The 25879-nt window shown below is 56.8% G+C and overlaps 9 protein-coding genes across 9 annotated transcripts; 5 read left to right on the top strand and 4 right to left on the bottom strand.

Moving 5' to 3' along the window:
• Positions 1–148: 148 nt before the first annotated feature.
• On the top strand, positions 149–1870 carry HER10_EVM0013077 (riboflavin transporter MCH5; the record flags this gene model as incomplete). The annotated part of the gene is made up of 4 exons (XM_035482447.1): positions 149–449; positions 522–555; positions 615–1197; positions 1289–1870. 4 exons carry the CDS (start codon positions 149–151, stop codon positions 1868–1870), a joined length of 1500 nt encoding a protein of 499 aa, XP_035336725.1.
• Positions 1871–2882: 1012 nt separating this feature from the next.
• Positions 2883–6367, top strand: HER10_EVM0001727 (putative NUDIX domain-containing protein; the record flags this gene model as incomplete). The annotated part of the gene is made up of 5 exons (XM_035471465.1): positions 2883–3986; positions 4051–4735; positions 5253–5494; positions 5571–6111; positions 6226–6367. Exons 1-5 carry the CDS (start codon positions 3452–3454, stop codon positions 6365–6367), a joined length of 2145 nt encoding a protein of 714 aa, XP_035335679.1. The 5' UTR covers positions 2883–3451.
• A 26-nt stretch (positions 6368–6393) lies between these two features.
• Positions 6394–7387, bottom strand: HER10_EVM0002435 (3' exoribonuclease family protein; the record flags this gene model as incomplete). Its single annotated transcript, XM_035472146.1, has 2 exons — positions 7189–7387; positions 6394–7126 (listed from the first exon to the last, which is right to left on the bottom strand). Exons 1-2 carry the CDS (start codon positions 7350–7352, stop codon positions 6394–6396), a joined length of 897 nt encoding a protein of 298 aa, XP_035335745.1. The 5' UTR covers positions 7353–7387.
• Positions 7388–7607: 220 nt separating this feature from the next.
• On the top strand, positions 7608–8793 carry HER10_EVM0007558 (Cwf15/Cwc15 cell cycle control protein). The gene is made up of 3 exons (XM_035477111.1): positions 7608–7696; positions 7758–8393; positions 8488–8793. The coding sequence occupies exons 1-3, from the start codon at positions 7664–7666 to the stop codon at positions 8539–8541; spliced, it is 723 nt and encodes a 240-aa protein (XP_035336229.1). The 5' UTR covers positions 7608–7663; the 3' UTR covers positions 8542–8793.
• A 419-nt stretch (positions 8794–9212) lies between these two features.
• HER10_EVM0010085 (short-chain dehydrogenase) lies at positions 9213–10294 on the top strand (the record flags this gene model as incomplete). The annotated part of the gene is made up of 1 exon (XM_035479555.1): positions 9213–10294. The coding sequence occupies exon 1, from the start codon at positions 9542–9544 to the stop codon at positions 10292–10294; it is 753 nt and encodes a 250-aa protein (XP_035336448.1). The 5' UTR covers positions 9213–9541.
• A 1940-nt stretch (positions 10295–12234) lies between these two features.
• HER10_EVM0003807 (pre-mRNA-splicing factor 38B) lies at positions 12235–16016 on the bottom strand. Its single transcript, XM_035473471.1, has 5 exons — positions 15672–16016; positions 15494–15603; positions 15074–15435; positions 14696–15017; positions 12235–14643 (listed from the first exon to the last, which is right to left on the bottom strand). The coding sequence occupies exons 1-5, from the start codon at positions 15710–15712 to the stop codon at positions 12608–12610; spliced, it is 2871 nt and encodes a 956-aa protein (XP_035335863.1). The 5' UTR covers positions 15713–16016; the 3' UTR covers positions 12235–12607.
• A 276-nt stretch (positions 16017–16292) lies between these two features.
• On the bottom strand, positions 16293–17790 carry HER10_EVM0010530 (Ras family protein). The gene is made up of 3 exons (XM_035479987.1): positions 17484–17790; positions 17363–17426; positions 16293–17269 (listed from the first exon to the last, which is right to left on the bottom strand). The coding sequence occupies exons 1-3, from the start codon at positions 17559–17561 to the stop codon at positions 16698–16700; spliced, it is 714 nt and encodes a 237-aa protein (XP_035336492.1). The 5' UTR covers positions 17562–17790; the 3' UTR covers positions 16293–16697.
• A 266-nt stretch (positions 17791–18056) lies between these two features.
• On the top strand, positions 18057–20491 carry HER10_EVM0010614 (KRI1-like family protein). Its single transcript, XM_035480067.1, has 2 exons — positions 18057–18339; positions 18411–20491. The coding sequence occupies exons 1-2, from the start codon at positions 18168–18170 to the stop codon at positions 20366–20368; spliced, it is 2130 nt and encodes a 709-aa protein (XP_035336497.1). The 5' UTR covers positions 18057–18167; the 3' UTR covers positions 20369–20491.
• A 187-nt stretch (positions 20492–20678) lies between these two features.
• On the bottom strand, positions 20679–24895 carry HER10_EVM0004218 (fungal specific transcription factor domain-containing protein). Its single transcript, XM_035473870.1, has 2 exons — positions 23041–24895; positions 20679–22982 (listed from the first exon to the last, which is right to left on the bottom strand). Exons 1-2 carry the CDS (start codon positions 24210–24212, stop codon positions 20843–20845), a joined length of 3312 nt encoding a protein of 1103 aa, XP_035335917.1. The 5' UTR covers positions 24213–24895; the 3' UTR covers positions 20679–20842.
• Between the last annotated feature and the right edge of the window lie 984 nt (positions 24896–25879).

Here is a 25879-nt window from a genome sequence, read left to right as displayed (position 1 = left end):
AGGCACAGTCTACTCCTCTGAGAGGGTTTTCCACATCCCCCGTCGGGTTTTCTAAGATCTTGCCAGACGTGATTATTATTCATTCTGCCTCAAGATCATACACATTGAAATCCGGGGCTCAGAAAAACGACAGCATCAACGAAGAACAATGTCCAACACAACGGTCAGTGGACCGGCCGGATCTGATAACAATGAAAAGAAGCTCGAATCGGGTGACCTCGAGGACCACGGCTTCAAGAGTGAGCTGCAGCTGGAATCGACTGACCCTGACAGCCGGAGGGATTCTACCACGTATAACACATATCATCAGGGCGAGGAGACCACTTTGCCAAACCCGTCAACTAATGGAGTTGATCGTGTGATAAGTCGTATTGCGAGTAGAGTAACCTCACGATCTACCATAACCCCTGGACCACCGCCTGATGGCGGAGTAAGAGCTTGGTTGTGTGGTAAGTCGTATCAAGACCTCAGGTTCTTGCGCCGAGAACGCTCCAATTACTCACCTTTTCCATCTTGAACAGTCTTTGGCACCTTCCTCGTCGTTATGAATACATGGTATGATCCTAGAAACCAAAACCTTTCTCCCCCAAATAACTAAAAAAGAACAATGTCAGGGGCATGATCAACTCCTTTGGCGCCTTCCAGAGCTACTACATCCAAACCCTCGACCGCAGCCCCTCCGACATATCCTGGATCGGCTCCGTCGAGATCTTCCTCCTCTTCTTCATCGGCACATTCACCGGCCGCCTCACGGACGCGGGCTACTTCCGCCCCGTGGCGACAGCCGGCTCCGTCCTCGTCGTCGCGGGCACCCTGGCGGCCTCAGCCTGCACGCGGTACTGGCAGCTGCTGCTCGCCCAGGGGGTCTGCGTCGGCCTGGGCAACGGGTGCCTCTTCTGTCCCACGGTCGCCCTCGTATCGACGTACTTTGCCAAGCGGCGCGCCTTCGCCATCGGGATCACGGCCTGCGGGAGCGGGGCGGGCGGCGTGGTGTTTCTCATTGTCATTCGGGAGATGTTGCCGCGTGCCGGGTTCGGCTGGACGATGAGGACGCTCGGGTTCGTCCAGGCTGCCGCGCTGGGTACCGCCCTGGCGTGTCTGAAGCCGAGGGTGCCGCCTCGTAAGACGGGGAGCTTGGTGGAGTGGGCGGCGTTCAGGGAGTTGGAGTATACCTTCTACGCCGTTGGGGCCTCTTTGGTACGTTATTCTCCTAGAAAGGAGCTTTCGTCTCTTCGTGGTCACCAAAGTAACAAACCCCTGAATACTGACCTCTGTTGGAACTGGACAGTGCTTCTGGGCCTCGTACATCGTCTTCTTCTTCCTCGCGGCCTACGCCCGCGACATCCAAGGCGCCTCTTACGACACCTCCCTCGACCTCCTCATGATCACAAACGGCGTCGGCATCCTCGGCCGCCTCGTCCTCAACAGCCTCGCAGACCGCGTCGGCAACCTGACAATGTTCGTCCCCACGGCCGGCGCCGCCGCAGTGCTGGCGTACTGCTGGGCGGCGCTGCCCATCGCATCCTCCTCCTCCTCCTCCTCCTCCTCGCGGGCGGGTCTCTACGTCTGGGCTGCGTTGAGCGGTATCGCGCTGGGCGGCATCCAGGCGCTCTTCCCCTCCGCGCTGGCGTCGCTGACGGCCGATCCGAGGAAGCAGGGGGCGCGCATCGGCATGGTGTTTACGATTGTGAGCGTGAGCGTGTTGACGGGACCGCCGATTGCGGGTGCGTTGGTGTCTGCTTTGGGGGGTAGGTATTTGGGTGCGCAGATGTTTGCGGGGAGTAGTTTGATGCTGGGGATGGTGTTCATTTTCTTGGCGAGGGAGGCGAAGAGGAAGAGGGTGGGAGGGTCATTTTGGGCAAAGGTTTAGTATGACCTTCTCCCATCTATCTCCTCCATTCACAGCTCGAGATCGAGTATCTTGGATACGTGTCTCGTCTCTTGTTTCACCAGTTTCCTTATCAGAAGCAATGGAGACTCGGTGCGATGTCAGGGTCCAGCGCCCTTAGATGTTACCTTTCTTGATAGAGAGTGACCAAAGAGATAGATCGAATCGGATGGTGATCCACAATGGCGGTTCCAAGTGAGCAGAAACGCCTTCAAAGACGGCATATTGATAAAAATGAAGTCCCGGACGTCTTGCAGTGGTGTCGATGTGACTAGGGTGGCAAGTCTTTCGTGGATCCGACTGTTGTGATGTGTTCTGCCGGCACCTTGGCTGACAATGCCAGACTCATTTGATGGAATACAAACCAATAATCATCGGAAAGCTTGGGGGAGTGGAGGTGATATTGGCAATGTCGCTGATGGGCGGTCAGGATAATTTATTCTATTCGTCGACGGGTACTGTTGAGAAGAGGATGAAAAGATCAATAAAACGTAGACACTAAGTGGCTTTATGTCCTGGCTTATGAAGAGGGAAAACGACTGATAAAATGTGCGTGGAGGATGCCTTTGCTATACCTTGAGTCGACCCTGAATAAAGAAAGCAACCATAATGCAGGAGGCAAGATTGCCATACTGCGCAAACTGGGATCCTATTTCTTCGTGCTCATGTTAGCTGGAGATTATCAGCAAGCAAGATGCTATTTCTGCCAACTTTGGTTATGTTGAGTAGAGTGGATCAAATTCCCAGTCTTGTCCTCGAAGACTCGAATACTTGTCATGTGCGAGGTTTCCAGGAGTATGGCTGTACAGCTCCGTCTCTCATGTCATGTCATGGTGAAAGGAAGTCGATGATGACTAAACATGATCCTTGCACCTCGGCAAGATCTGAACTGCTGGGTGGGCGACTTCGGGGGCCAAGGCGATTGGATAAGCTTAAGTGCATCCATCCTCATCTCACTCTCCCATCCGAGATGTCGCATTGACAGCTGTCCACCGAGCCCCCGTCAGAAGCTCCCCTTCCACCCCATACCCAATGATGATGGAGGTATTCCAATGCAAAGGCCCAGTAGCTCCGAATACCGTGACAAGTCCGGACACTGACACTGACACTGACACTGACCTTTCAGTGACCAGTCGATCTCTCCATCGCACCTGGTGGTGGGGGAGGAGGGATCTGCCGGAGGGGGCTCCATTTATCGGAGCTCAGCGGCGAGTCGTGATTCACCGTGACAAGCTCCAAAGATCCATCGCATTGCGTCTCTGGCGTCCCCCATCTTTCTTTGCCGTCCATCGTCAAACTGATTAATCAGCCGGGCCAGTCCGTTGCCGCCGCCGTCACTGCCGCACGTCTTTCAGATATCTCACGCTTTTAGTCGCCTCCAGTCTCTCTAACATCAACTTATTGTAGAAACTTGCACTCACTGCCTTGTTTGGTTTTGGTACGCAGTATACGTCATACACATCCTACATCGGCGCCCATCCCCCCGAAACCCCCCACGTAACACCCAAGGACCCCGCGATAGCTTCACCGCCCGCTTGAGCCAGAAACCCAGAAAACCTCGGCATGGGTTCTCAAACTTGGAACCTCCCCGCACCAGTCGACGACCCGGACTCCATGCTGTCTCGCAAGTTCGGGCGGGAAACCGTCAACTACTTCGCCGGCAGCGTCCTCAACCGCGTCGGCTGGCTGCGTACCGACCACACCTTTATCCGGTCCGCCTTCCAGTCAAAGGACACCAAGTTCATGCTCCTCAAGGACCTCAGCCCCCTCACCAGCGCCCCGACGAGAGTGCAGTTCGTCTCGTACGACGACGTCAAGCCCCTCACCACTGAGGACCCGTTTGGCCCGTCTGAGGAGGATCTGATCAAGAACTTTGACTCGACGGTCACGAAGCCGCTCATCATCTTCCTGGGCCTCGAGGAGAGCGCAAAGGTGCCGTTTGAGTACAAGGGGCTCAAGGGACGACCGTGGTTTGCTGTTGACGTGACGCCCAAGGGCTCCTACGCCGATGCCGCCAACCAGCTTATCGAGGCTCAGTCGAGCAAGGGGTACAAGTTCCTCGAGGGAATGAGGCCGATGACGCTCGAGCCGGATCATGGTAAGGACTCTCACTCTCACACAAGAATCTGTTCATTTGTAACTTACTAACAAACAACCGTCAGCTGGCATCTACGCCCAGGCCCGTTCCATCGCAGACTGGAACACGCGCAACAAGTTCTGCGCCGGGTGCGGGCAGCCGTCCCTGTCGGGCAACACGGGCTACAAACGCCTGTGCCCGACCACCGACCTCGCCGGCTCCGACACGCCCCGCGAGCGGGCCGAGTGCGCCACCCGCAAGGGCGTCTCCAACATCAGCTTCCCGCGTACGGACCCGACCATGATCGCCGCCGTCGTCTCCTCGGACGGCACCAAGGTGCTCCTGGGCCGGGCCAAGCGGTACCCGCCCAACTGGTACAGCACGCTGGCCGGCTTCATCGAGCCGGGCGAGTCCATCGAGGAGTCTGTCCGACGCGAGGTGCTCGAGGAGGCCGGCGTGCGCGTGGGCCGGGTGGTGATTCACTCGAGCCAGCCGTGGCCGTACCCGGCGAGCTTGATGATTGGGGCCGTCGCGCAGGCGCTACCCGACGGGGAGACGATCGATCTCGGCAACGACCCCGAGCTGGAGGACGCGCAGTGGTTCCCGCTCGAGACAGTGCGGGACGCGCTCAAGTTTGGGGTTAGCGGGCTCGGTGAGCCTGCGCCGGAGGGGTACAAGGAGGGCGGGCTGAGGTTGCCTCCTCCGGCGGCTATTGCCAATCGGTTAATGACTGCTGTTGTTGAGGGTTATGCGACTGCTGCGCCAAAGATGTGAGACGGGTGGTGATGGAGCTGTTCTTGGGGTTGGGTTCACGAATGTGTTTAGATTTCATGATAGACATGAATGAATAGACTTGTCCCCATGTTTGCGTCTTTTATGCGATTTCCAAGTCGAGAGAGTTGACCATGAGCTAAGCGTTAGCAGCACTCTGGGGTCGAGTGAGTGAGCACCTAAGTGACTTCAACATAAGTGCGATAGACGTTGGATATTCGTATATGCAGAAGAGTGTCGAGAGGGGGTTTGTTGTCATCAGAAATTTCTCACTTTCAAGACTTGAAGAATGAAAGGTATCGAAGTATCTGCCTTACACAAACGTCGTGTGACATCAGGGTCCTCAACCCAATATAACTTGGTGACGGTGGAGGAGGCAGTAGGAACCGAGCCGGGCCTGTCCGGGCCCGTAGGGCTGAGGGGCCACTAGCTCGAGGTCCCTGAAACCCCTGTATGACCCTCCACCACCCACGCAGCGGACAGCGTGTCAGCGCTACAGGCTGGAGTACAGGCCAGCACAAGCTCCAACGCAAGTGTGAGCTCCAGCTCGCGTGGACAAGCTCCATCCACTTCCTCCATCCACATCCCGCCAATTGCGCCGCCATCGAAACCCTCCACCTGTCCCGGTCCCCAAACGATCCCCCCAAAACCTCGCTCGTTCAAATCGTCGCAAACCAGGTGCCGCTCTCTCATCGGCCGTTTGCCTGCCATGTATCACCTAGCCAAGGGGTTATACCTCCTAGCTACCAGCAAAGAAGGTACGCGCACGATGAACCACAAACCCATTGTCCACGGCCAGCCTCCATAGCTAATCTTCTCCCCCTTCTACAACAGAGTACTCCGTCATCCTCCTCGGCCTCGACAATGCCGGCAAGACAACCTTCCACGAGCAAGTCAAGCACTTCTTCCTCGAGTCGCATCCGGACCCGAAACTCAAGACGGTGCCAACGGTGGGCCAAAACGTCTCGACGATATCCCTGCCGGACATGTACCTCAAGATCTGGGACGTCGGCGGCCAGCACTCGCTGCGCCGGCTGTGGCAGAGCTACTACGCCTCGGCGCACGCCATCGTCTTCATCATCGACTCGACCGACATTGGCGACGGCAACCTCGAGCACGACAACGGTTCCGGGCGGCTCGACGAGTGCCGCCTCGTGCTCGAGGACGTGCTGCAGCACTCCGAGACCGAGGGCGTGCCCGTCCTGGTGCTGGCCAACAAGCAGGACCGCGAGGACTGCGTCGAGGTCGTGAGGATCAAGGAGGGGCTCGTGAAGAAGGTCTTTGAGGGCGAGAAGGCGAGCAGTATCCGCGACTCGAGGGTGTTGCCTGTTAGTGCGCTGACCGGGACGGGCGTCAAGGAGGCGGTGGAGTGGGTGCGGTCAAGGGTGAAGTGGAATAAGGAGTCCAGGCCGCCGGTCATGCGGTAGACGTCGTCGCTGGCTTGTCGTCATTTACGAGGCATGATGGTACACGGGGAATTTCTTTTTAGACTGGGCGTAGATGGAGTTGGGGGCTCAAAGTCAAGGGACGAACGGGTGAAGCCACGCTGGTCACTTCGCTTCTTCTTGCAGAGCATGGGTCTTTCTGAGAGCGTATCTGGCTGGGTATCATTTTACGTTTTTTTTGGTTAATCTTCCTCTGCTTGACCGGCCGTGTTCTATGCGTCCACCACTCTGTCGTTCTCCGCCGACAGCAGCTCTGATATGAGACCACCCTTGTCCCTCCGCTTCGCATCGTCCGCCAACCTCTCGTCCACTATCGTCGAGAACTCCTTTGCCTTTTGCAACGCCACGTTGCCGCAGTGTAGCAGCGTCACCGCCTCGACGGGGGTGCCTCCGAGCTTGGAAATCTGGCTAATCTCGCCGTGCTTGTTCAGGCTGACCGTCACGCTGCTCGTTCGCAGCTGCTCCTCGAGCCAGTTCGCGTCGACGAGCGTAATCTCCCCCTCGTCGCCGTAGAAGCTAAACGTCACGCAAAAGGGGCTGTGCAGCCAGCTCAGGGGAACGGGTTCGCGCTCGGCGGGCGTGAAGATTGTGAGGCTCTCGCCCTCGTTGGAGGTGTCGGGTTTGCGGAAGTGGCGCAGGGCGGCGACGACGGCGAGGCAGGCCGCGTCGGTGAGGTTGCCGTCGTGGGAGAGGACGTGGACGTCGGCGCGGACGGACCATACCTTTTTTCCGGCGACGAGGCAGAGGGATTCCGTGTCGAGGGCGCCCGAGCGGCGGACCGTCTTCTCGAGGAGACGGGAGAGGAGGACCTCGGCCTCGGTTGGGCGGTTGACCTCGAAGGCCGGGGAGGCCATGGGGCTGAGCTCGGTGGTGATTTGGAAGACGCCCTCAAAGGGGCGGTCTGAGTAGGGGACCGTCACTTCTGCGGAGACTTTGACGAGGACTCTGCGATGGATGTTAGCAAAGATTGGATTTAGTGAGTGTGAGAATAATATGAGTTGACTGACCTCGTCTTGCCGAGTTCGACGTTGGCCACTCCATACTCATCGCCAAAAGTGAGCTGGACTTTTCGATATTGGTCGAATTCCCGGCCATCAAGTCTCAAGTTCTCCTTAAGAGCTTGTGTGACAAAGGCCTTTTCATTCGCTGACGGCTCGGCTTCCCTGGGCATCTTGGCGGTTGAAATTGGTAAAATATGAGAGCAATTTCAAGACCGAGAATCTCATCGACTCAATAGTGACCTGCAAGTGTTCAGTGAGGTCAATCGCATTGGTGGGGCGCTTGCAAAAATTCTGCCGGGCGGTCGACGCCTTAAAGTGTCGCCTCCCCTGCAGCTGGACCCACTCTGCCAGCTGCGCGGCGCCCGTCGCATGCATTTACTGGGGGGACCAAACGTCGATTGTCAATCTGCAGATTAACACCTTCAGCCCCCTTCAACATCCACCAATCTTGAATTCTCACAACCCGTCGCAACCTGCCAAGATGACCACCGCCCATCGTCCCACCTTCGATCCGGTATGTTCTTCATCATGCTTTCCCACTACCATTATTATTTTTTACTAATAATTCATTCTAGGCCAGAGGCAAAGAAGCCCTCCGCGGCCCGGCCTACCACCAACGCCTCCTCCCAGCGCACACCCAACTGAAGTTCCGCCAAGCAGGCCAGGGCGGCAACGCGGACGAAGAATCCCACGACCTCAGAGCCGAGCTCCTCGCCGCCGAGGCCGCCCACTTCGCCAAGAAGAACGGCGGCGCGCCTCCCCCGTCCGCGGACGACGATGCCGACGCGCCATCGGGCGGCGTGAAGCGTGCCCTCGAGGCCGGGTCGCAAGCAGACGCAGAAGAGGACTTTGAAGCGAAGCGGAGGAGGATATTAGAGGAGTCGCGGGATGTTGACGCATCTTCAGACGAGGAAGGCGACGAAGAGGACGATGACGACGACGACGATAGCGATGAGGACAGCGACGACGAGGAGGCGGAGCTGCAGCGCGAGATGGAGAAGATTCGACGCGAGAGGGCGGAGAAGAGGGAGAAGGAAGAGAAGGAGAGGGCCAAGATCGAGGAGGAGGCGCGGGAGAGGGACATTGCGCTGGGTAATCCGCTGTTGAATAAGCCTGATTTCAACATGAAGAGGCGGTGGGACGACGATGTCGTTTTTAAGAACCAGGCGAGGGGAACGGAGGAGAAGGGCAAGGGCAAGGAGTTTGTCAACGTGAGTATTGACCCCCCCTCCGCTCTTGGTCTAAGCACCCCTATAATGGGTGAGCGCAATTGGTGTGATGATGGGATTGCTGACTTGCGTATAGGATCTCCTGCGCTCCGACTTCCACAAGCGGTTCATGAGCAAGTATGTTAGATAGATACCCACCGCCGACTACAGTGGCAAATGCGAGTCTTTTTCTTCTACCCTTTTAATCGTTGGAACCGGTTACGATACGCTACGAAGGCAATGAACCGGACGGTGCTCGAGTTGCCTGACGAGGCCCATTGAGTCCATCCTTGGCCCCAGTATGGACTGGACGCGACAGAGGTTGCTCATTCATAAGCGTCCAGCCGAGAAATTCCGTGTCGCCTCGTCAGGTATGTCACACAGCATCGACCACCGGAGACACCGTCAACATTCTCACTTCAGAGGCCACCATTGCTGGTTATCTGTTTTGACAACCACGCCTAGGCACACAACAGATTTTGCAACTTTTGGTTTAAAGCACGCTTCAGGTATATCCCGCGATCATGTGCCCGATTCCCATCTCAACCACATTGTATCATTTCTAAAGTGTGATGTCTCTCACTTGCGAATTACGTTCAGCGCCAATTGAAATCGCCGGCATTTTGCACATGAAAGGGCCGCAAAAGCGGATCGAGCGCGGCCGGATAGTTGTGAGACTCCGTCCGGTACCCCTGGTCTTGGCTCCGGCGGCGAAGAGTCATCCGGGAAGACTACTAGACCCAGCGTATATAAAAGCGGATCTCGGTTTCGGTTTCCGTGTACAGAGGAGTCCTTTCAATCACTTTCTTCAGTCCAACGATGCCAAGCGGGCAGGGCATCCAGGAGAGCTTTCGGAACGCCTGCTTATCTGATGATGGCTTGGTATAGGACCTCTTCTGGATAGGTCAAATGCGTCGAGACCGTGCATCTAGCTTGAGGCTTATCACTGGAGGCTGGTGAGACGTTGATTCGCAATTCTACTTACTTTCTCTATGCAGAAACATCATTATGAATCATTCGAGCTCATTCCCAAGTATCACGATACTTCTAAATATGAAGAACCTGACACATAAAAGGCGATGAGGTTGTACGAGTATTGCACATTTCTCTCGTCACCACGCTCACATCGCATCATCAAATAGTCCAGCATCATGAACTCCCAGACAGTCGCACTCATCACAGGAGCCAACGGCGGCATCGGCCGCGCCGCTGCCGAAATCCTAGCTTCCGCTCACCACTACCACGTCATCATCGGGTCTCGTAGTCTCAAAGCAGGCCAAGAGGTAGCCGATGCCCTCACGTCTCGCGGCCTCTCCGCGTCCGCCATCCAACTCGATCTCACATCCGACAACGACATCCTCGCAGCGGCCGCCTCCATCTCCGAAACGTTCGGAAAGCTCGACGTCCTCGTCAACAACGCCGGCGCGCACTTTGACATGAACGACAACCTCTCACTGCGGGAGCAGTGGACGTCCACCTTTGCTATCAATGTCGTCGGCACCGCCGTCCTGATCGACGCGCTCCTCCCGCTGCTCCGCAAGGCCCGGTTCCCGCGCATCGTCTTCGTCAGCTCTACCAAGGGGTCCATGGCCGCCGCCCTGGACGGGAGCGCGGGGTTCTACGACGTCGCGGCCAAGGCGTACGACGCCAGCAAGGCTGCGGTCAATATGTTGGTCGTCAGCTATGCCAGGGTGCTGAAGGGCGACGGGGGCGTTGCGAATGCCGTGTGCCCGGGGCTGATTGAGACGAAGCTGACGGCGTTTATGGGGAAGGATCTGTTGGCTAGCCATGGCGCTGCTTCGACTGAGTTGGGGGCGAAGAGGATTGTGGAGATGGCTACGTTGGAGGAGGGGAGTGCTGTTTCGGGAACGTTTTCTGACAGAGATGGGGCTGTTCCCTGGTGAGAGCGGACGTTATCGTTGTGTTGTGTTTGGAGATGTAGTCAAGCTCGCTCACGCAACAGTCATATCTCAAGATTTGAAGGCTCGAGCTAGATGCTAGGCGTGTGACGGCCCGTCCATTCTGACAGAAGTAGCTTAAAGATCTGGCGATTGGAAAGAATACAAGAAAGGCTGGCATGGGACTTTCCATGCCTAACTTACCAAGTGCTTCATCTCTCGCTCCTGCCGCACCAGCTATGTCAAACTACGATGGCCTCATATTGGGAAGGGTCGCGAGTATGCAATGGTCGTTCCTCTGACTTACACGAGGTAGGTAATGCCTACGGTGTTTCCAAAGGTAAGACCACAGGCCGACTGAAAACTTGACCGGCAAGTTCTACTATAGAAATGCCATCTTTATTCCTCGCCCAACATCATCACCCTTTACTGGTTTTCTCTTTGCAACTACCCAGACAACCCAGCCAAGTAATGCCCCTTTCGAGTTACTCAGCAAATACGTTATTCAAACCCATCACATACATACATCATGTCAGTCCCAACCGGCTTTTCCGCGTCCACGCGATCATCGGACACCCGATGGACCCCAGTCGAAAACTAGGAAGTGTACACGATGAGACGTCCACGCGAGGGTACTCGATTCATCATCCGATGCTTGGAACACCGAGAAATTGAATGTGTAGACTGCCCGCAACCCCGCGACGCCCACGCAGCGGAGTACCTCAGATCTCTGAGACCTATGCCCCGGCCGCCGAGGGAAGGACCAAGCGATATCGATCTCGCACGCGCACGACGACCGATCTACTTTTTCTACTCCGGCCGACGTCCAGAACTCGGAGACCCCTATGTGTCTAACAACAATGACGACGCGTTGAGTGACATCGAAGGAGCGCTTGATTTCCCCATGTCAGATGACGATTCATCAGATTGGAGCCTCAACAGCTGTCCGGGACTATCTGATGGCTCCTCTGCCGATCACGAACGCAGTCCCAGAATGCAAATTAGCCCAATACTGGCTTGCCCGAGTATCCAGTATCCGGATTTTGAGTATCCAGAGAGGCCATACCAGTCGGCTGATGGACGACTTGCAACGCGGTTTATAAATATTCATGAACACACAGACTTTCTCATTTATATCCAAGGCCTCTGTCGTCCAGAGACCCGAACCGGCAGCTGGGCCTACCTCTTTAAACCCTACGACCTCGGAGGAGCCGTTACTGGACGCCTGGAGAGACTGGGCCCATACGGCGACCTTCGCACGCCTGTGAGGCACAGAGCTGAGCTTCGCGCAGCCCTCGCGGCACTGTCGATACCCGCCGACTTCAGACACGGCTTCAGATCACTCACGATTGCGACCACCCGCGCCTGGCTTGTAGAAGACGGAGAACTGTTGGTCGAACAGGCATGGGACGAAATGAGTGAAGCAGGATCCAACCCTCTGCCGGGCTGGGCAGAGGCTCGCCACACCCCCGAGTTCGCACACGTATCCGACGGAGACCTTTGGTTCGCCATGAAACGACAGATTCAAACTCTCTATTCGATCGATGACCCTCAAAATTCGGTAACTGTTCAGTTTCGCCTGATCGATTTCGAGTTCAATAGAGATTGCCAAGGGGAGGCCTTGGGGGCTCTCGACAATCCTCGGCGGCCATATCGCTTCAGGGAGCCCAAGCCCAAGCAGGAGTTGTAATAGAATAGCGATCACAAGCAGTTTACAGAGTATACATACTACCGGTGAGATGCGTTGGAAAGCATCGTGGGAATTGAAATAGGGGTGGACGACTGGCACAAGGAGAAGGGGTTTCTTGAGCGGAGCTCGCTATTCCGGTGGCTCCTCGATAGGTAGCTTCAATCAACACCCGATAGATTGCAATACACTTTACGCGTCACTGAAGAGAAGATTCATCATGTCAAAGAGTTGTGTTGAGACTCTAGAACAGCCCATGCCGGCTACTGAAGCGTAATAAGTCTACCTTTTGTGTGGTCCCACAACCCGCCATCGCCCCTTCTTCCCTTTTGCTCTTTTGCTCCTCCATTTCTTCAGAGTGAGCCTTTCCTCGTAACGGAAAAGAGGTTCGCCAATTGAGCCGGGATAATAGTCAGAAGAGCGAACCCCGACTCGCGATACTGGAGTCTTCCCTTCAAGCCTTTAAGCAGGAGTTGACTTCTTCTCCTGGCTCAGTAGTAATCGGCGCGATTATCCGCCCTCCGAGACCTGGTAGGTCGAACATTGTGACGACCAAGCCTGCCAATCGTCTCCTCCGTCGCACGCGAACCGGCAGCACCACCAGCACCAGCACGAGGCCGACCGCCGGGCTTCTAGCCCCAGCGACTGCCCTCGCGCTCAGCTTCCATGCGGCGCATCCGCTCCTCCTCCTCGTCGATGCTAATAGCCTCGCTCCGGCGGCCCTTTCGCCGGCTCCGCTTGCCGTCGTCACCTCCTCCTCCTCCGCTACTCTCATCCCTGCTGCGTTTCGCGCCTGCCAACCCCGCCAGACCAGCCATGCGCTGCGTCTCCTTCAGCAGACGCTCGCGGTTCCGTGCCTCGCGCTCCAGGGCGTGAGCATCTTTCGTAGGGACGCTGGGCGCGGACTTGCTGTTGACCGAGGCCTGGGAGTCTCGGCGTCCGCCGCCGTCCTGTCTGTCGGACGACCTGCCGGACTTTGAGCCCACGCCCTTGATCTCGAGACCGGAACCACCGCTGCGAGGGCCGGTGGGCGGGTTGAACTCCCTGTCGACAGGCGTGGGCGGCTCGGCTGACTGCTTCCGGCTGCTGCGGTGACGGTGTTCCCGGTCCCGGTGCTTGTCGCGCTTGCGATCCTTCTCGCGGTCGCGGTCCTTGCGGTCCCGATCACGATCGTAGTCGCGATCACGTTCGCGTTCCCGATCTCTGTCCCGATCTCCCCGGTCTCGGTCGCGGTCCCTCTCTCTGTGCGAGCGGTGGCTGGACTTTCTGTGGTAGTCGTCGTAGTCGTCGTCCCGGTGCTTGTTGTCCTTCTCCCGATCGCGGCGCTTCTCATCGCGGTCTCTGCGGCTCCTATGGCTAGACCGCTTCGAGTCGCTGGGCGACGCCGACCTGGACCTCTCTTCGTGGCCGTCGTCTCTGGAACGGGACTTGACGTCGTCTTCGTCATTGTGTGAGTTGTGCTTTCTGCTCTTATGCTTCCTGCGACGATACTCATCGTCTCGATCGTCAACGACAGATCTCGATTCCGAACGTCTGCGCCGGCGCCGGTGGCGGTCGCCGCGGTCACGATCCCGATCTCGGTCGCCGCCGCCGCGCTCGCTCTTGCGCTCGCGACTCTGGTCTCTGCTGCGTGAAGGTGAGCGTGAGTAATCTCGTTCTCTTGCGCCGTGATCTCTCTCCGACCTGACGTCAGGTTCTCTCTCACGATCACGACTCGCATCTCGGCGACGGCTCCTGTCCTTATCCTTGGTGCGCGTCGACGAGTTACTTCTGGATCGCTGCTGCTGCTGCTGCTGCTGCTGCTGCTGTTGGTCCACGACGGGACTCTGAATTGCGAGTGCGTCCACCGACGATTGTCGGCCTCTCTCATCAGGGACAACGTATCCTCGCGCTCGCAAGGTGTGCAAACTTGTATTCGGCAAGCCCTGACGCATAGCCTTGGGACCTGTCGGAGCATTTATAGGAACATCAGGAGCTGCAGGCGCGAATCCTTGAGGACCATAACCTCCCGGCATGCCGTTCCCGTTGTACGCAGAGTAGTCACCGGATGCCTGTGCCATGTCTGTATTCATAGCGTTCTCCTGATCCGCCTGGCCCTGCTCGTCCCCGCCTTCGTCCGCGGGTCTGGACCCGTCACCGTTCTCTGCGTTGTCGCCGCCTCCTGCATTGGAGGTCGCGTCTTGGTCATTTGGGCGCTCGCGGCCAAACTCGTCAACATTTCCTGCGGCGCGGGTTCCCTCCTCGGACCCCTGGCCGTACATGTTGTTTCCATACTGTTGTTGCGCGTGGCTTTGGTCACCATAGCCGCCATACTGTTGGTATCCGCCTCGACCATAGCCACCGTTGTAGAAGCCGCGTCCCCTTCCTCGTCCACGGTTGCCGTAATTGTTGCGGCGGTAATCATTGAATTGGTGGCCATAATTACCTTGATTGTACCCTGACTGGAATCCTGAGTTATAGTTGCCATAGTCACCAGATCCCATGCCAGCAGCATTAGCAGAATTGAAATTATCTTGGCCGAAATTCCATGACTGTTGCCCGTTCCAGTTATTGGAGCCTGAGCCGAAACCACCGTTGAAGCCTCCCATGCCCATGCCTTGAGCACCATAGCCGCCGTTCATGTACATGTTCTGCATCGCCATTGGGTCCATACCCATTCCTGGCATACCTGGTGCGGTTAGCTTCAGCCAGTGACGTGGGAAAGTAAAAGAATGGCTTACCCATCATTGGAAAGTTGCCAAACGAGTTGGAGCCCATGCCGTTCTGCATGGCCATCATCATCTGCATTTGATTGAAGTCACCGTTCCCAGTGAAGTTCATATTCTGAAAGTTGCCTCCATTCATTCCGTTGAAATTGGCGTTGCCGCTCGCATTCGCGTCGTCGCCCTCTGCGCCGTCGTTGTCCGCAGCACCCTCCTCCTCCTGAGGTCTCACTAATTTGCTGCCATCGGCCGCGGTCTCATCGCCCGTGATGATGACTGTCTCGTCATCGTCGTCTTCTCCCTTAGAGATGGTAGGCTCTTCGTCGTGGTTAGGCGCATCCTGACCGACTGGTTAGCAAAATGTCATACTGACAGGGTCGTCATCGGAACACCAACGTTTTGGTCTTGTGCCGCGTTGGCGTCTGCATCCGCAACATCGGCCGTGTTGGCATCTTCGATTGGCGCAAGTTGGGCAACGGCGCTCCCTTCGCGCTCGTCAGGGATCGCAGCAGGTTGTGAAGGTGTATCGGCGGCAGGGGTCTCATCGGGGCCAGCGATCTGCGCATTGGGCTTCGCATCAATTGGAGTAGGGGGCGCTGAGTCCTTTGCACTCTTCGACCGGGCTTCGTCGCGCTTCTTCTCTTGGGTTCGGATAAAAACCTTGATGGTGGTTCGGAGCGACTTGAGCGGCGTGCAGTCGTCGGCGGACACGGGCGAATGCTCGCAAACGGGGCAGGATGATGGGAGAGAACTTTGGCCTGGAAAGATTGGTCAGAAGCTGCACGTGGAGGCGAAAGTAAGAGCCATATGACTGACAAGTCTCGCAGATGGCTTGCTCGCAGCAGGGAAGGCGGAAAGCGTTGACAGCGGGCTTGCTACAGCTGGCGCATCGCAGCTTAATCGGAATGTCGTCGGGCGCAAGTGAGCTAGAGAGACAAGGTTAGCAGTGCGATTGACACATATTACAGTCGAGAAAAGAGCGCGGGAGACTTGCTTGATGAGCTCGACCTGGGCCGGGGTGAGGTGGACAGCCATGCTGTCGTCGTTGCGGAGGAAAAGGAATATCAAGAAGAGAGATACATGGGCGAAGGAGGGGTGTGGGAAAGTACAATAGTAAAAGATGGCCGCGTCACCGCTGACCTGGTATTAGTATGAAGAAAGAAGGAATGGGGACGGTTTCAGCGTGTCGCGCGAGACGCTGTCATGACGGACGGTTGCTTGTTGTTGAGCTTGTTTGCGCAAAGAAGCAGGTGGTCGTGAAAAAGATTCTGAAGTGACGGAGCAGTTTGAGGTGGACGAGGCGCGGGAAGGGTCAGAAAAAGAGTGGGACGCGTGGGCGGTGACTGACCAACCAGGTGCCCTCATTCACCTTCCCCGGCCTGCTGGTTTTACAGTGTTTTACAGCACCTTGGTCCCTCAGGTACCTTGCCTGCTTGATCCAGCCACCAGGCCTGCTGTGCAGGCCGGTCTGCCCACTGCCCCGATCGGTCGGTGCATTACTCGCCCACTGGCCGTTTGCACCTATGCATCCGGCACTCTGGGAATGGCAGCATGGGGTGATGCAAATCCCTGGTCATTATCATCAACACCTTGGAGCATTGAAAGCGACCAAAGGGTGCCGTAAATCTTCCTGAATGTATGAGATTCCGTCTACATGACGCACTACGAAGCATCAGCTCCCTGCCCATCCGCAATCCTTCCCAATGTCTTCTTCTGCGAACTTTGCCAGCACAAGTAGGACCATTGTACACCACGACGGAGGAGTCGGCATGTAAAGTGGTGCAAAGCGACAGTGTCTGAATTTCGACTCATGATGAACTTCCCATTTACTGCCGGATGGACGCTCCCATAAATGAAACCCTATAGCAGAAATGCAGCGCATAAAAACTGATCGACTCCGAAATGATGAAGGGGGAGGTTGGAAAAACGGCCCAAAAAAAGGAATCCCTCCTTTGCAAAAAACGATAATCATCCTTTCTCGAGATGTTACACAAACGCGCAATTTCCCCATTCTACAACTTTAACAGGCACACCCCTCCTTCGCCGCCGCATCCCTCGAGCCCGTGAGGTTGACCCGTTGCTGGTCCTCTGCGCCGCGGCTCACGGCATGCGATGCGCCCGGACCCCGCGCGCTCTTCAACGACGTCTCGGGGATGGCGTTGGCGATGGCCGTGAAGACCTCGGTGACGTTGTGGCCCGTCTTGGCACTGGTCTCGAAGAAGAGCAGGCTCTCCTCCTCGGCATACGTCTTGGCCTCCTCCGTCGAAACCTTTCTAGCGTCGCCAGAGTCCTCTCCGTCGGCCTCCTCGTTGTCGCCGGCGGATCCGGTCTCGGCGTCGTTTGTCAGATCGAGCTTGTTGCCGACGAGGGCGATGACGATGCCCGGCGAGGCCTGTCGTTGGAGTTCCGCCACCCAGTGCTTGGCCTTGACGAGTGACGTGGGCTTCGTGAGGTCGTAGACGACGAGGGCGGCCTGGGCGTTGCGATAGTACATGGGCGCCAGCGAGGCGAAGCGCTCCTGACCGGCGGTATCCCAGATCTCGAACTTGATTGTCCGGGTCGGAAGGTTGCACTTTTGTGTTAAGAAGGCGGCTGCAAGGGGGCGAAAGGAGTGGACAGGTTAGCTCTTTTTCGCTCTCAAACGGACTGGTCTTGTCTGCGATGGCAAAAGGCAGCGATTCGTACCTCCGATGGTGGGCTCCTTATTTTCCTGGAAATCGTTGTTGACGAAGCGCAAGACAAGCGATGACTGCGATACTGTTTAGTAAGAAGCTCTGATGTTGGGTTCGGATGGTGGTGGCCGCACCTTTCCTACGGCAGCTTCACCGAGCAGGACCAGCTTGACGCTGCTGCTCGGCTTTGGGGCACCGCCGGATCCGTCCATCTTGTTCTCGGTAATACAGGTCGATAACGACAGCCGGTTGCTTTATTTTTCTTCAAGGTGTTGTTGCGATTTGAGCCGTTGGGAAATGATGCCAGGTTTCGGTTCGGATGGATTCAGGGACGCACGAAAGTTGTAAGTTGCTGCCTTCGCGATGGGTGTGTGGGTGGTTGGATGGTTTTCGTAGCGGTAGGTAGGACAGGTAGGACAGCAGCTTGGCCACTGAAACGACGGGTGTGGTGAGGCGCAACAATGACGAAGCGCCCCCCGGCGCCGCTGGCCAATGCTCTCTCCCTCGCACCTTCAGCTTCAACTGGCACGCCCGGCCTGGCAGTGACCTGAGTTGGAGGGGCGGCGGAGAATCGATGCGCCGGTGTCCGCATCCAAGGGCGGGCCCCGCCAAGATTCCCACCCTGTGCAGGGGTCCTTCAAACAGCCTGCAGCAGCTTGCTGGGCTAAGCGGCAGAAAAAAAAAAGTTGCTTGACCACCTTTGAGATCTTCGATTCAAGGGTCTCATCCCGCGGCTTGCAAGATTTCGCTTCCTACCCATTTGCGACGAAGTGTTTTGCACATAGACTTCCTATACGAGGGGAAGCAACTTGGTCAAGATGGCACCGGAAACCAAGAAGGAGAAGGCTCCCAAGAAGGTCAACCTGTTGGACGACAGCGACTCAGACAGCGATGATGGAGGGGCAGACATCGCGGCGCCGACGCTGAAGGTCAACGAGGAGTACGCCAAGCGCTTCGAGCACAACAAGAAGCGCGAGGAGATGCACAGACGTAGGTTCAACCCAATTGATTGTTGTCGCTATAATATTATGAAAGCATTCTAACAAAGTGGCTGCACACAGTCGAGGAAAAGTTCAAGAAGCCCGGCAAAGGCAAGCAGGCCGAAGACGACGACTCTGACGGCGACTCGTCCTCCTCAGACGAGACCGAAGACGAAGACGGCTTCCTCGCGACCGAGGACCTGGACGCCCAGATCTCCGCCACCCTCAGCGCGATCAAGAACAAGGACCCCCGCGTGCTCGACAAGAACTTTTCCTTCTTCCCAGAGGCTGCCGCTGGCGCCGCCGGCGCCGCCGGTGGTGAGGCCACGCCCTCCAAGACGAAGAAGGAGAAGCCCATGTTCCTGAAGGACTACCACCGCGAAAAGATCCTCGCAGGCGGCGTCGGCGCCGAGGACGACGAGGACGACGACGCACTCGCCCCGCCGCAGACGTACAACCAGGAGCAGGACGCCCTCAAGAAGTCCATCATCTCGGAGATCAATAAGGCGGCCGACGGCGGCTCCGACGACGACGAGGAGGGCGAGGACTTTGTCAAGCGAAAACCGGGACAAAAGGTCGCCAAGATCGCAGACGGCCCCGCCGTCGACGGCGTGCACCCGGCCCGCGCGGCGCAGGTGAATAAGAAGACCAAGAAGCAAATCACCGAAGACGACATCAAGAACGCCGACCGCGACCCGGAGCTCTTCTTGTCAAACTTCATGGCGGCCCGCGCCTGGACCGAGGGCGGCGAACACAACTGGAAGGCCTTCGACTCGGACGAGGGCGAGGGCGACGAGGGCGAGCTCTACGACAAGTTCGAGGAGGCCTACAACCTCCGCTTCGAGGACCCCGCCAAATCGAACGCCGCGCTCAAGACGTACTCGCGTGAGATTGTCAGCGCCCGCTCCGTCCGCAAAGAGGCCGCCACGTCGCGCCGCAAGCAGCGCGACGCCGAGCGCGAGAAGAAGGAGGCCGAGAAGGCGGAGCGCAAAGAAGAGAAGGCCAGGCTGCGCAGGCTCAAGCTCGAGGAGGCCGAGGAGAAGCTCAAGAAGATCAAGCACGCCGCCGGGCTGCGGGGCGAGGAGCTCAAGGACGACGAGTGGCTGCGCTTCCTGAACGACGCGTGGGACGACGACCGGTGGGAGAGCGAGATGAAGCGCCGGTTCGGTGAGGAGTACTACGCCGAGGTCGAGGGCGGCGCCGAGTCGGACGACGAGGAGGATGCGGCGGAAGACGGCAAGACGAAGAAGAAGAATAAGCCTAGGAAGCCCAAGTGGGACGACGACATCGACATCAACGACATCATCCCCGACTTCAAGGACGACACGGAAAACCCGCAAATCACACTCTCCGACGACGAAGGAGCAGCAGCAGCTGGCGAAGATAACGACTCAGCCTCAGACTCGGACTCCCGCCCCTCCAAAAAGCGCAAAACCACAAAAGACGCCAAAAAAGACCGCCTCTCGGCCAAAAAAGCAGCAAAGCTCCAACGCGCCAAACTCGAAGCCCTCGTCGACGCCAAAATGGACCTCGACGCCGCCGACATCCCCGGCTCCTCCTCCCTCCACAAATCCGCCACCGAAGCCGCGGCCGCCAACGAGGTCCCCGCCTTCCGCTACCGCGAGACCTCCCCGCAGGCCTTTGGCATGACGGCCCGCGACATCCTCCTCGCGCCCTCGGACGCCGCGCTCAACAGCTTCGCCGGCCTCAAGAAGCTCGCCACCTTCCGCGACCAGGACAAGAAGCGCAAGGACAAGAAGAGGCTGGGCAAGAAGGCGAGGCTCAGGCAGTGGCGGCGGGAGCACTTTGGGGAGGAGTTTGAGAGGACGGGGCCGACGTTCGGGTTGGAGGACGTGGAGGTCAAGGAGAAGAAGGGACGCAAGAGGGGTGCGAAGCGCGCTGCTGCGCAGGAGAAGCAGCACGACGGAAAGGATGAGGAGGACGTCGAGGATGGCGGCGCTGCGCTTGATGGTGGGAAGAAGCGCAAGAGGTCTAGGGGGAAGAAGAAGGCTGATGAGGGTGTCGCCGTAGAGGAGTAGAGGAGAGGAAGAAACTTGTGGTAGTACTTTCTTGTCGTTGTTTGCATAAAAAAGGCTTTCGTTCGGGTACCGAAAAGAGAAAAAGTAGTAGTTCATTTAGACCACAACGATACCATGTACAGATTTGGATCTCCCGGTTGTAAGTTTCACACCAAAAGTTATCTAGTTTGGGGAGGGGACACTGTAATTTGCAGATATTTTCTTTGATATTTTGCATTAAGAGTTTCGGTCGTGGTATCTCACAAGAAGAAATGTGCAAGAATCAATCGCTAGCTAAGACCGCGTGAGGTTTTATCTCCCCTTCTCCCGTCCATGTTCCCGTGCCATGCCATGCCCATCCGTCTTTTTTTCCCTTCATATACGTCATAATTTTGGAAAAAGAAAATGGGAGAAGATAATTCTCCGAGACAAGATGTACAGTGCAAAGTTAATACAATGCTTCAGAGGGTTGACAGACATCTCCTACAACAAAGCTCATCGTGCTCCGTGATGCAACCCGCTGCCAAACATGTTGCCGAACCCGTCGATATTCATACCCATGTCCTGCCCGATCTCGGGCGGCTCCATGTTAAACGGCATGAACCACGCCGTCGACGCCTCCTGGCCTCCGAACCCCATGCCCTCCCCGTGTCCGTGGCCGGGCCCGCCCATGCCATTGGGACCGCCGCGCGAGGGACGCGAGCGGGCACCGTCTCTGTGCGCTCCCGGTGCGCTGTGGGCGCTGCTCGGCATGCCGTCCCAGTCGATACCGTCAAAGTGGCTCATGTTGCCCTGTTCCATGGAGTACCCGCCAAACACGAGCTGCCGGTCCAGGGGCTGCAAGATGCCGTTCTGTTGATTCATCGACATGTTGAGCAAGTCAGGAGAGAAGAATGACGGTGTGCCCGGGTGGTGGTGCCCGTACTGGCTGACGGCGATGGGACTGATGGGAGATAGGGCGTGGTAGTTGGAGCCTTGCGAATGCGGCACAGTGAGGGGGTTGAAACTGGTCGGTCCGCTTGTCTGGCCGCCGAGCGAGCCTTGCTGCATGCCTCTCTGTTGTTGCATGCGGGCGCTCAGTTGCTCTTGCGCCGTGGCAGCAACGTTCTCGGTGGAAAGCGGTTCCAGTTGGCTTCCATCTGCTCTCATACCCGGAGTGCCGAGTTTCTTTTCGACGAAAGACTTGCGCTTGAGCGGGTTTGGCCTCGACGAATTGCCTTCTGTGCTGCGAGGTGGCGACAAACTCGTAAAGTATTCCTCCACGGTGTGTAATTCTGGTTTCTGCTCCAACACGGCGTCGTCGCCCTTCTCCTTCTTCTTCGTAGATGCTGGGTCGGAAAAGTCGGATTGTGAAACGCCGTGAGGGTATCGGTCGAACCAGTCGCCGTACTGAAAGATGGGGGAAGCCGTTGACGTCTCCTTTGCCGAATTGCCTTGTCTGGCGGCATCGGCGTATGTCCTGTATTGCTCACGGAGGTTCTCAGACATGTAGTGGAACATGCCCCAATACCTCTTCATCTTTGACAGAAACTTGACATTTGTCGCCAAGTTTCGTTTCGATGCTGCCTCGACAGCAGGATTGCCCGAGAAGATGCCGAGTATGTGGATTGTCCCAGACGAAAAGGCGCAATAGCCGACAAAGGGGGCAGTCACCATGTGAGACTCGGCGTCTTTGAGAACCTCGGAAATCCTGTTGGCGGCTGCAAACGTCTTGTCGCCTGCCTTGGCGACAAACTCCCGAGGAACGCCTTGCGCAGCGGGGCTGTTTGGTGTTGAAACGGCAACTCGGTTGAGGAAGAGAACGTTTTGCTGCATCGCGATGTGGAGGAACAGGAACTGGTTCGCCATCTTTTCCGTATCGTGGAGCGCGACGTTCTCGGGGGAGTAACGAAGAAATTCTGGAAGGTTGTCGAGCAAATCTTCGGACTGCTGCAGCAACTTGGTGTATTCAGATTCGGGGCTCCAGATGGGATGGGGGTCGAGCTCCTTTCCTCCTTGGTTCAGATAGTTGATGACTCTACCCCAGAGCGAGATGGTCTTGATCATGTGAGCGGCAACGCCCATGTTCTCCTTCGCATCGGCCATCTGGCCATCCTCAGCAGACACGGGATGAGGGACCTTGCCCTTGAGGGTTTCCGTCGGGGCTGGCATATCGAGTTGGAAGTATTTTTCTTTGATCGGTAGCGGAATTTCAATCGTCTCTTCCCTCACAAAGGTAGGTCGTTCGGTACCGGAGGAGTTGAACCGGTCCATGAGGAAACATGCCCACATTGTCCGGCGCCGGATCTCACGGTCGATGAAACTCAGCTGCGATGCCCCGCTGCGATTCAGGGGATCGTGGTCCAAGTCTTTGTGAAGTTGTAGAGCAAAGGCCATGCGGATTGCTTGGCCTCCCAAAGCCCAGCTCCTACCGCCATGGCACGTACCAAACTCGTGAAGGCCGAGGATAAGGAGACATGTCAGTATCGTGATGTTGGGCCACTCATATCGCCTGGTGCAGATGTCCCGCGCATGCGACGCCCACTCCTCGCCACGGAGAAAGTTTGGTGATGAGTTGTTGAGTTTCGGGTGGCTGGAAAAGCGGGCGGCTATCGCGCAAACGGACAGTATGAGCACTGGCGGAAGCGTGCCAGCTCTGCGTGTTCGAAGTCAGCATTTGAATTATTAGTGCAGTCTCACGAGAGGACACATACCTGAGTTTTCTCATGTAGCTGGGCTTGTGGAGCAGGTGGTATGCTTGGCCGTAAATGTTCTCAAAAAATACCTCGGCTAAATGTTCCTGGATTTCCTTGGACGGAAGTGCATCGAGCCCCTCCAGGAAGAGCTTGTTCTCCTCTGCTTCCTGCGCTTGCAACGACAAGTTCTTGTTTGGCGTTTCAATTCTTGTCTTGGCGGGCGCTTTTGCCCAGTGGTCGAGATCCTGACCAAACGCTTCGTCGGCAACTCGCTTCTTGGAGTTGGCTTTCGCTGCGGGGAGGGATCCCGGAATAGCCGGTTTAACCACGGCGCGGGTCAGCGACGCCGCATTGGAGTCTTGTTCGTTTTTCGGCACAATTTTGATGATGCGCTCCTCCATGCGCTTCAGTCGCTTGTCCAACATGGCCATGTAGTCGGTCCTCGGCGCGGCTTTCCTGGTTGTCACCTTGTACACACAGGGAATCCGTGATCGAAGGCAATGCTTGCACGCCGGCTTTTCTCCCGAACATCGAATCTTTTTACGTCGGCATGCGATGCACGCTAGAGGAAGTCGCTTTCGTTCTTTGCCGGCCTTGGTCTTCAACTCGCTCCATGCGGGCGTCTGGTCTGACTTGTCGTCCTTGGATTTCCCGCCTAGGTCAGACCCGTTGCCGGCGATTTGCGTAGGTAGGCCAAACTCATCGGCACCGGCATCCTCGAGTGGATTGTGCTCGGCGTGGCCGCTGTCCTGGCTGCCATCTTCCGAGGTAATAATGCTGTGGCGGCGCTGGTTCATGGCCTGCGCAAAACCGACAGGCATGACCGTTATTGAGTTTTGGCGACCACCGATGGAAGAGACGGAGGGGCGATGCGAGGTCGGGAACATGTCGGCAGCGTGATCTGGTTCGCCGAGGAACATCATTGCGCTCTGGTCGTCCAGCGGGTTCGGAGGGAAAGAAAAGTCGTCGGCAAAATGGGAGGCATCGACGACGCTGTGGTTGGCGCTGTTGGACCGCATACCGTCATTTGGGGTTCCGGAGGAGAAGGGTTGGTGGGAGGCTGAGGAAGTGGTTATATGAGAATGAGCGCCGGGCGAGTCGAGAGCGTGGGCATGAGGGTGCTGCTGCGAATATTCGAGACTGACAGCTCTGAGTTGTTGGCTTTGGAGCTGCTGCAGGCTAGATGACATTGTCCTTTGTCATGCACGAATCAAGGGAATGATCAACGGAGAGGCGACAGTGGAAGAAGACGGTGCCGAGCGAGCTGGCAAGCTGGCTCCCCGCACAACGCCGGCGCTGAGGACGGCGTTCGTCCCTGTCCCTGTTTATGCCTTTGGACCGCGGTCACCGGTGTAAGTGTGAGTTGGAGCAGTGGGGGAAGAGGGTCACAGTGGTCGCAAGGAAGAAACACCAGGCGGCGGCGGAAAGACTCGGTGAAGATGGCTGGTATTGATGTCGAGGCCGAGAAATAATCAATCAGGTCGCGTGCGCACGTCTTGGCCGTTGGTGATGAAGTTGTTGTCGTGCCGTCTAGTGTTCTCGAGAGAATAAGAAGGGGAATGTTCCACAAAGCTGGCGACAGTAGCACAAAGTTAAGAAAGAACCGGGACTGGATGGGTGGGCGGGGGGCGGAGAGGAGAAGAGGCGTCCGGTCGAGATTTGTCGGAGAAGAGGAACTCTGACTCGGCCACTCATCGAGCAGCAAATAGAGAATAAAAAAATAAAACAAAATAAAACCTCCTACCAGAGACACAGAGGGGCGCAAGACTGGGTCTAGGTCTAGGTCAAGGTCAAGGTAAGGTCCAGGTCTGGGTGGTCAAGGGCAAAAAAAACCAAACCAAACCAAAGCAGCGGAGCAGATTTGTGATGCTCACTGCTCAGAGAGGAGAAAGATGGGTGATGGGGAATGTCGCCGGCTTGTTCGTGCAGCAAAAACTGGGGTTGGGGAGGGACGGCCTGCCGGGGAGGGGGAGGGGGGGCGTCGCACAGAGAATAGAAGGATGTATAAGGTAAAAGGGGGGGTGTGGTAATCGGCGACCTGTGATTGCTTGGAAGGGCCGCGGATGCACCAATCCAAGTGGGCGCAGCTGTGGAGTTGCAGGTTGCAGGCGTGTACTTGTAGTCCACTGCCAGGCGCGGGGGGCGTAGGTACGGAGTACTTGTACACGGCGTGCAGGTGGGAGAAGAGTTGGAGACCTTTTTCTTTCCTCCCACACTTCTTTCTTGAACTTCTCAGCACCGCTGCACCGTACCTCAACTTGCAGGGGGGAGGGGGGGATCGGAAGCGTTTTCGGCGGTCAAATTGTGGGGTGCCGTGGGTGCGTGGATGCTTCGGTGGAACACGGCCGGGGGGAGTTAGGCGGGTGACGCTGTGACGGTCGTCGAGGTCACTTGAGATGTGCGTCTGTCGTCTGCGTCTGCTTCTGCGTCCGCTTTTGCTTTTGCTTATGCTTCTGCGTTTACGCCTGCGCTTTCCTTAGTATCTATCCATAAGGTAAGGTAGGTATGTATGTAGATATTTGGTTGTGCGAGGTGCACACTCAATGCAGCCAAGGTGCTCTCTGTAGGCTCGGTAAGTTCCGCACTCACTCACCTCTGGACTTTCTCTCTCTTACCCTCTTCTAACCTAGGTATTTCGCATACGATAGTACTTTGGTGGCGTTTTCAACCGAGGCTTTCCCCGTCTATCCAATTCGCTGGCAAATAAGGTTCTGCTGTTGTTGCTCCTTCTGGAATCTGGTCAGGGGATGTCTCTTGGGCCTGTTGCTTGTTGATGCTGACAGAATGCTCACAGCGCTGCTGACTGTTCCAACAATGGGGTCTCGCTCTCAGGCACGGCCCAAGGAAAGAATAGCGA

The sequence above is a fragment of the Colletotrichum scovillei genome (genome assembly GCF_011075155.1).
Source record: "Colletotrichum scovillei strain TJNH1 chromosome Unknown Contig00003, whole genome shotgun sequence".
Classification (NCBI taxonomy): domain Eukaryota; kingdom Fungi; phylum Ascomycota; class Sordariomycetes; order Glomerellales; family Glomerellaceae; genus Colletotrichum; species Colletotrichum scovillei.
This window is presented reverse-complemented; position numbering and strand designations above follow the sequence as displayed.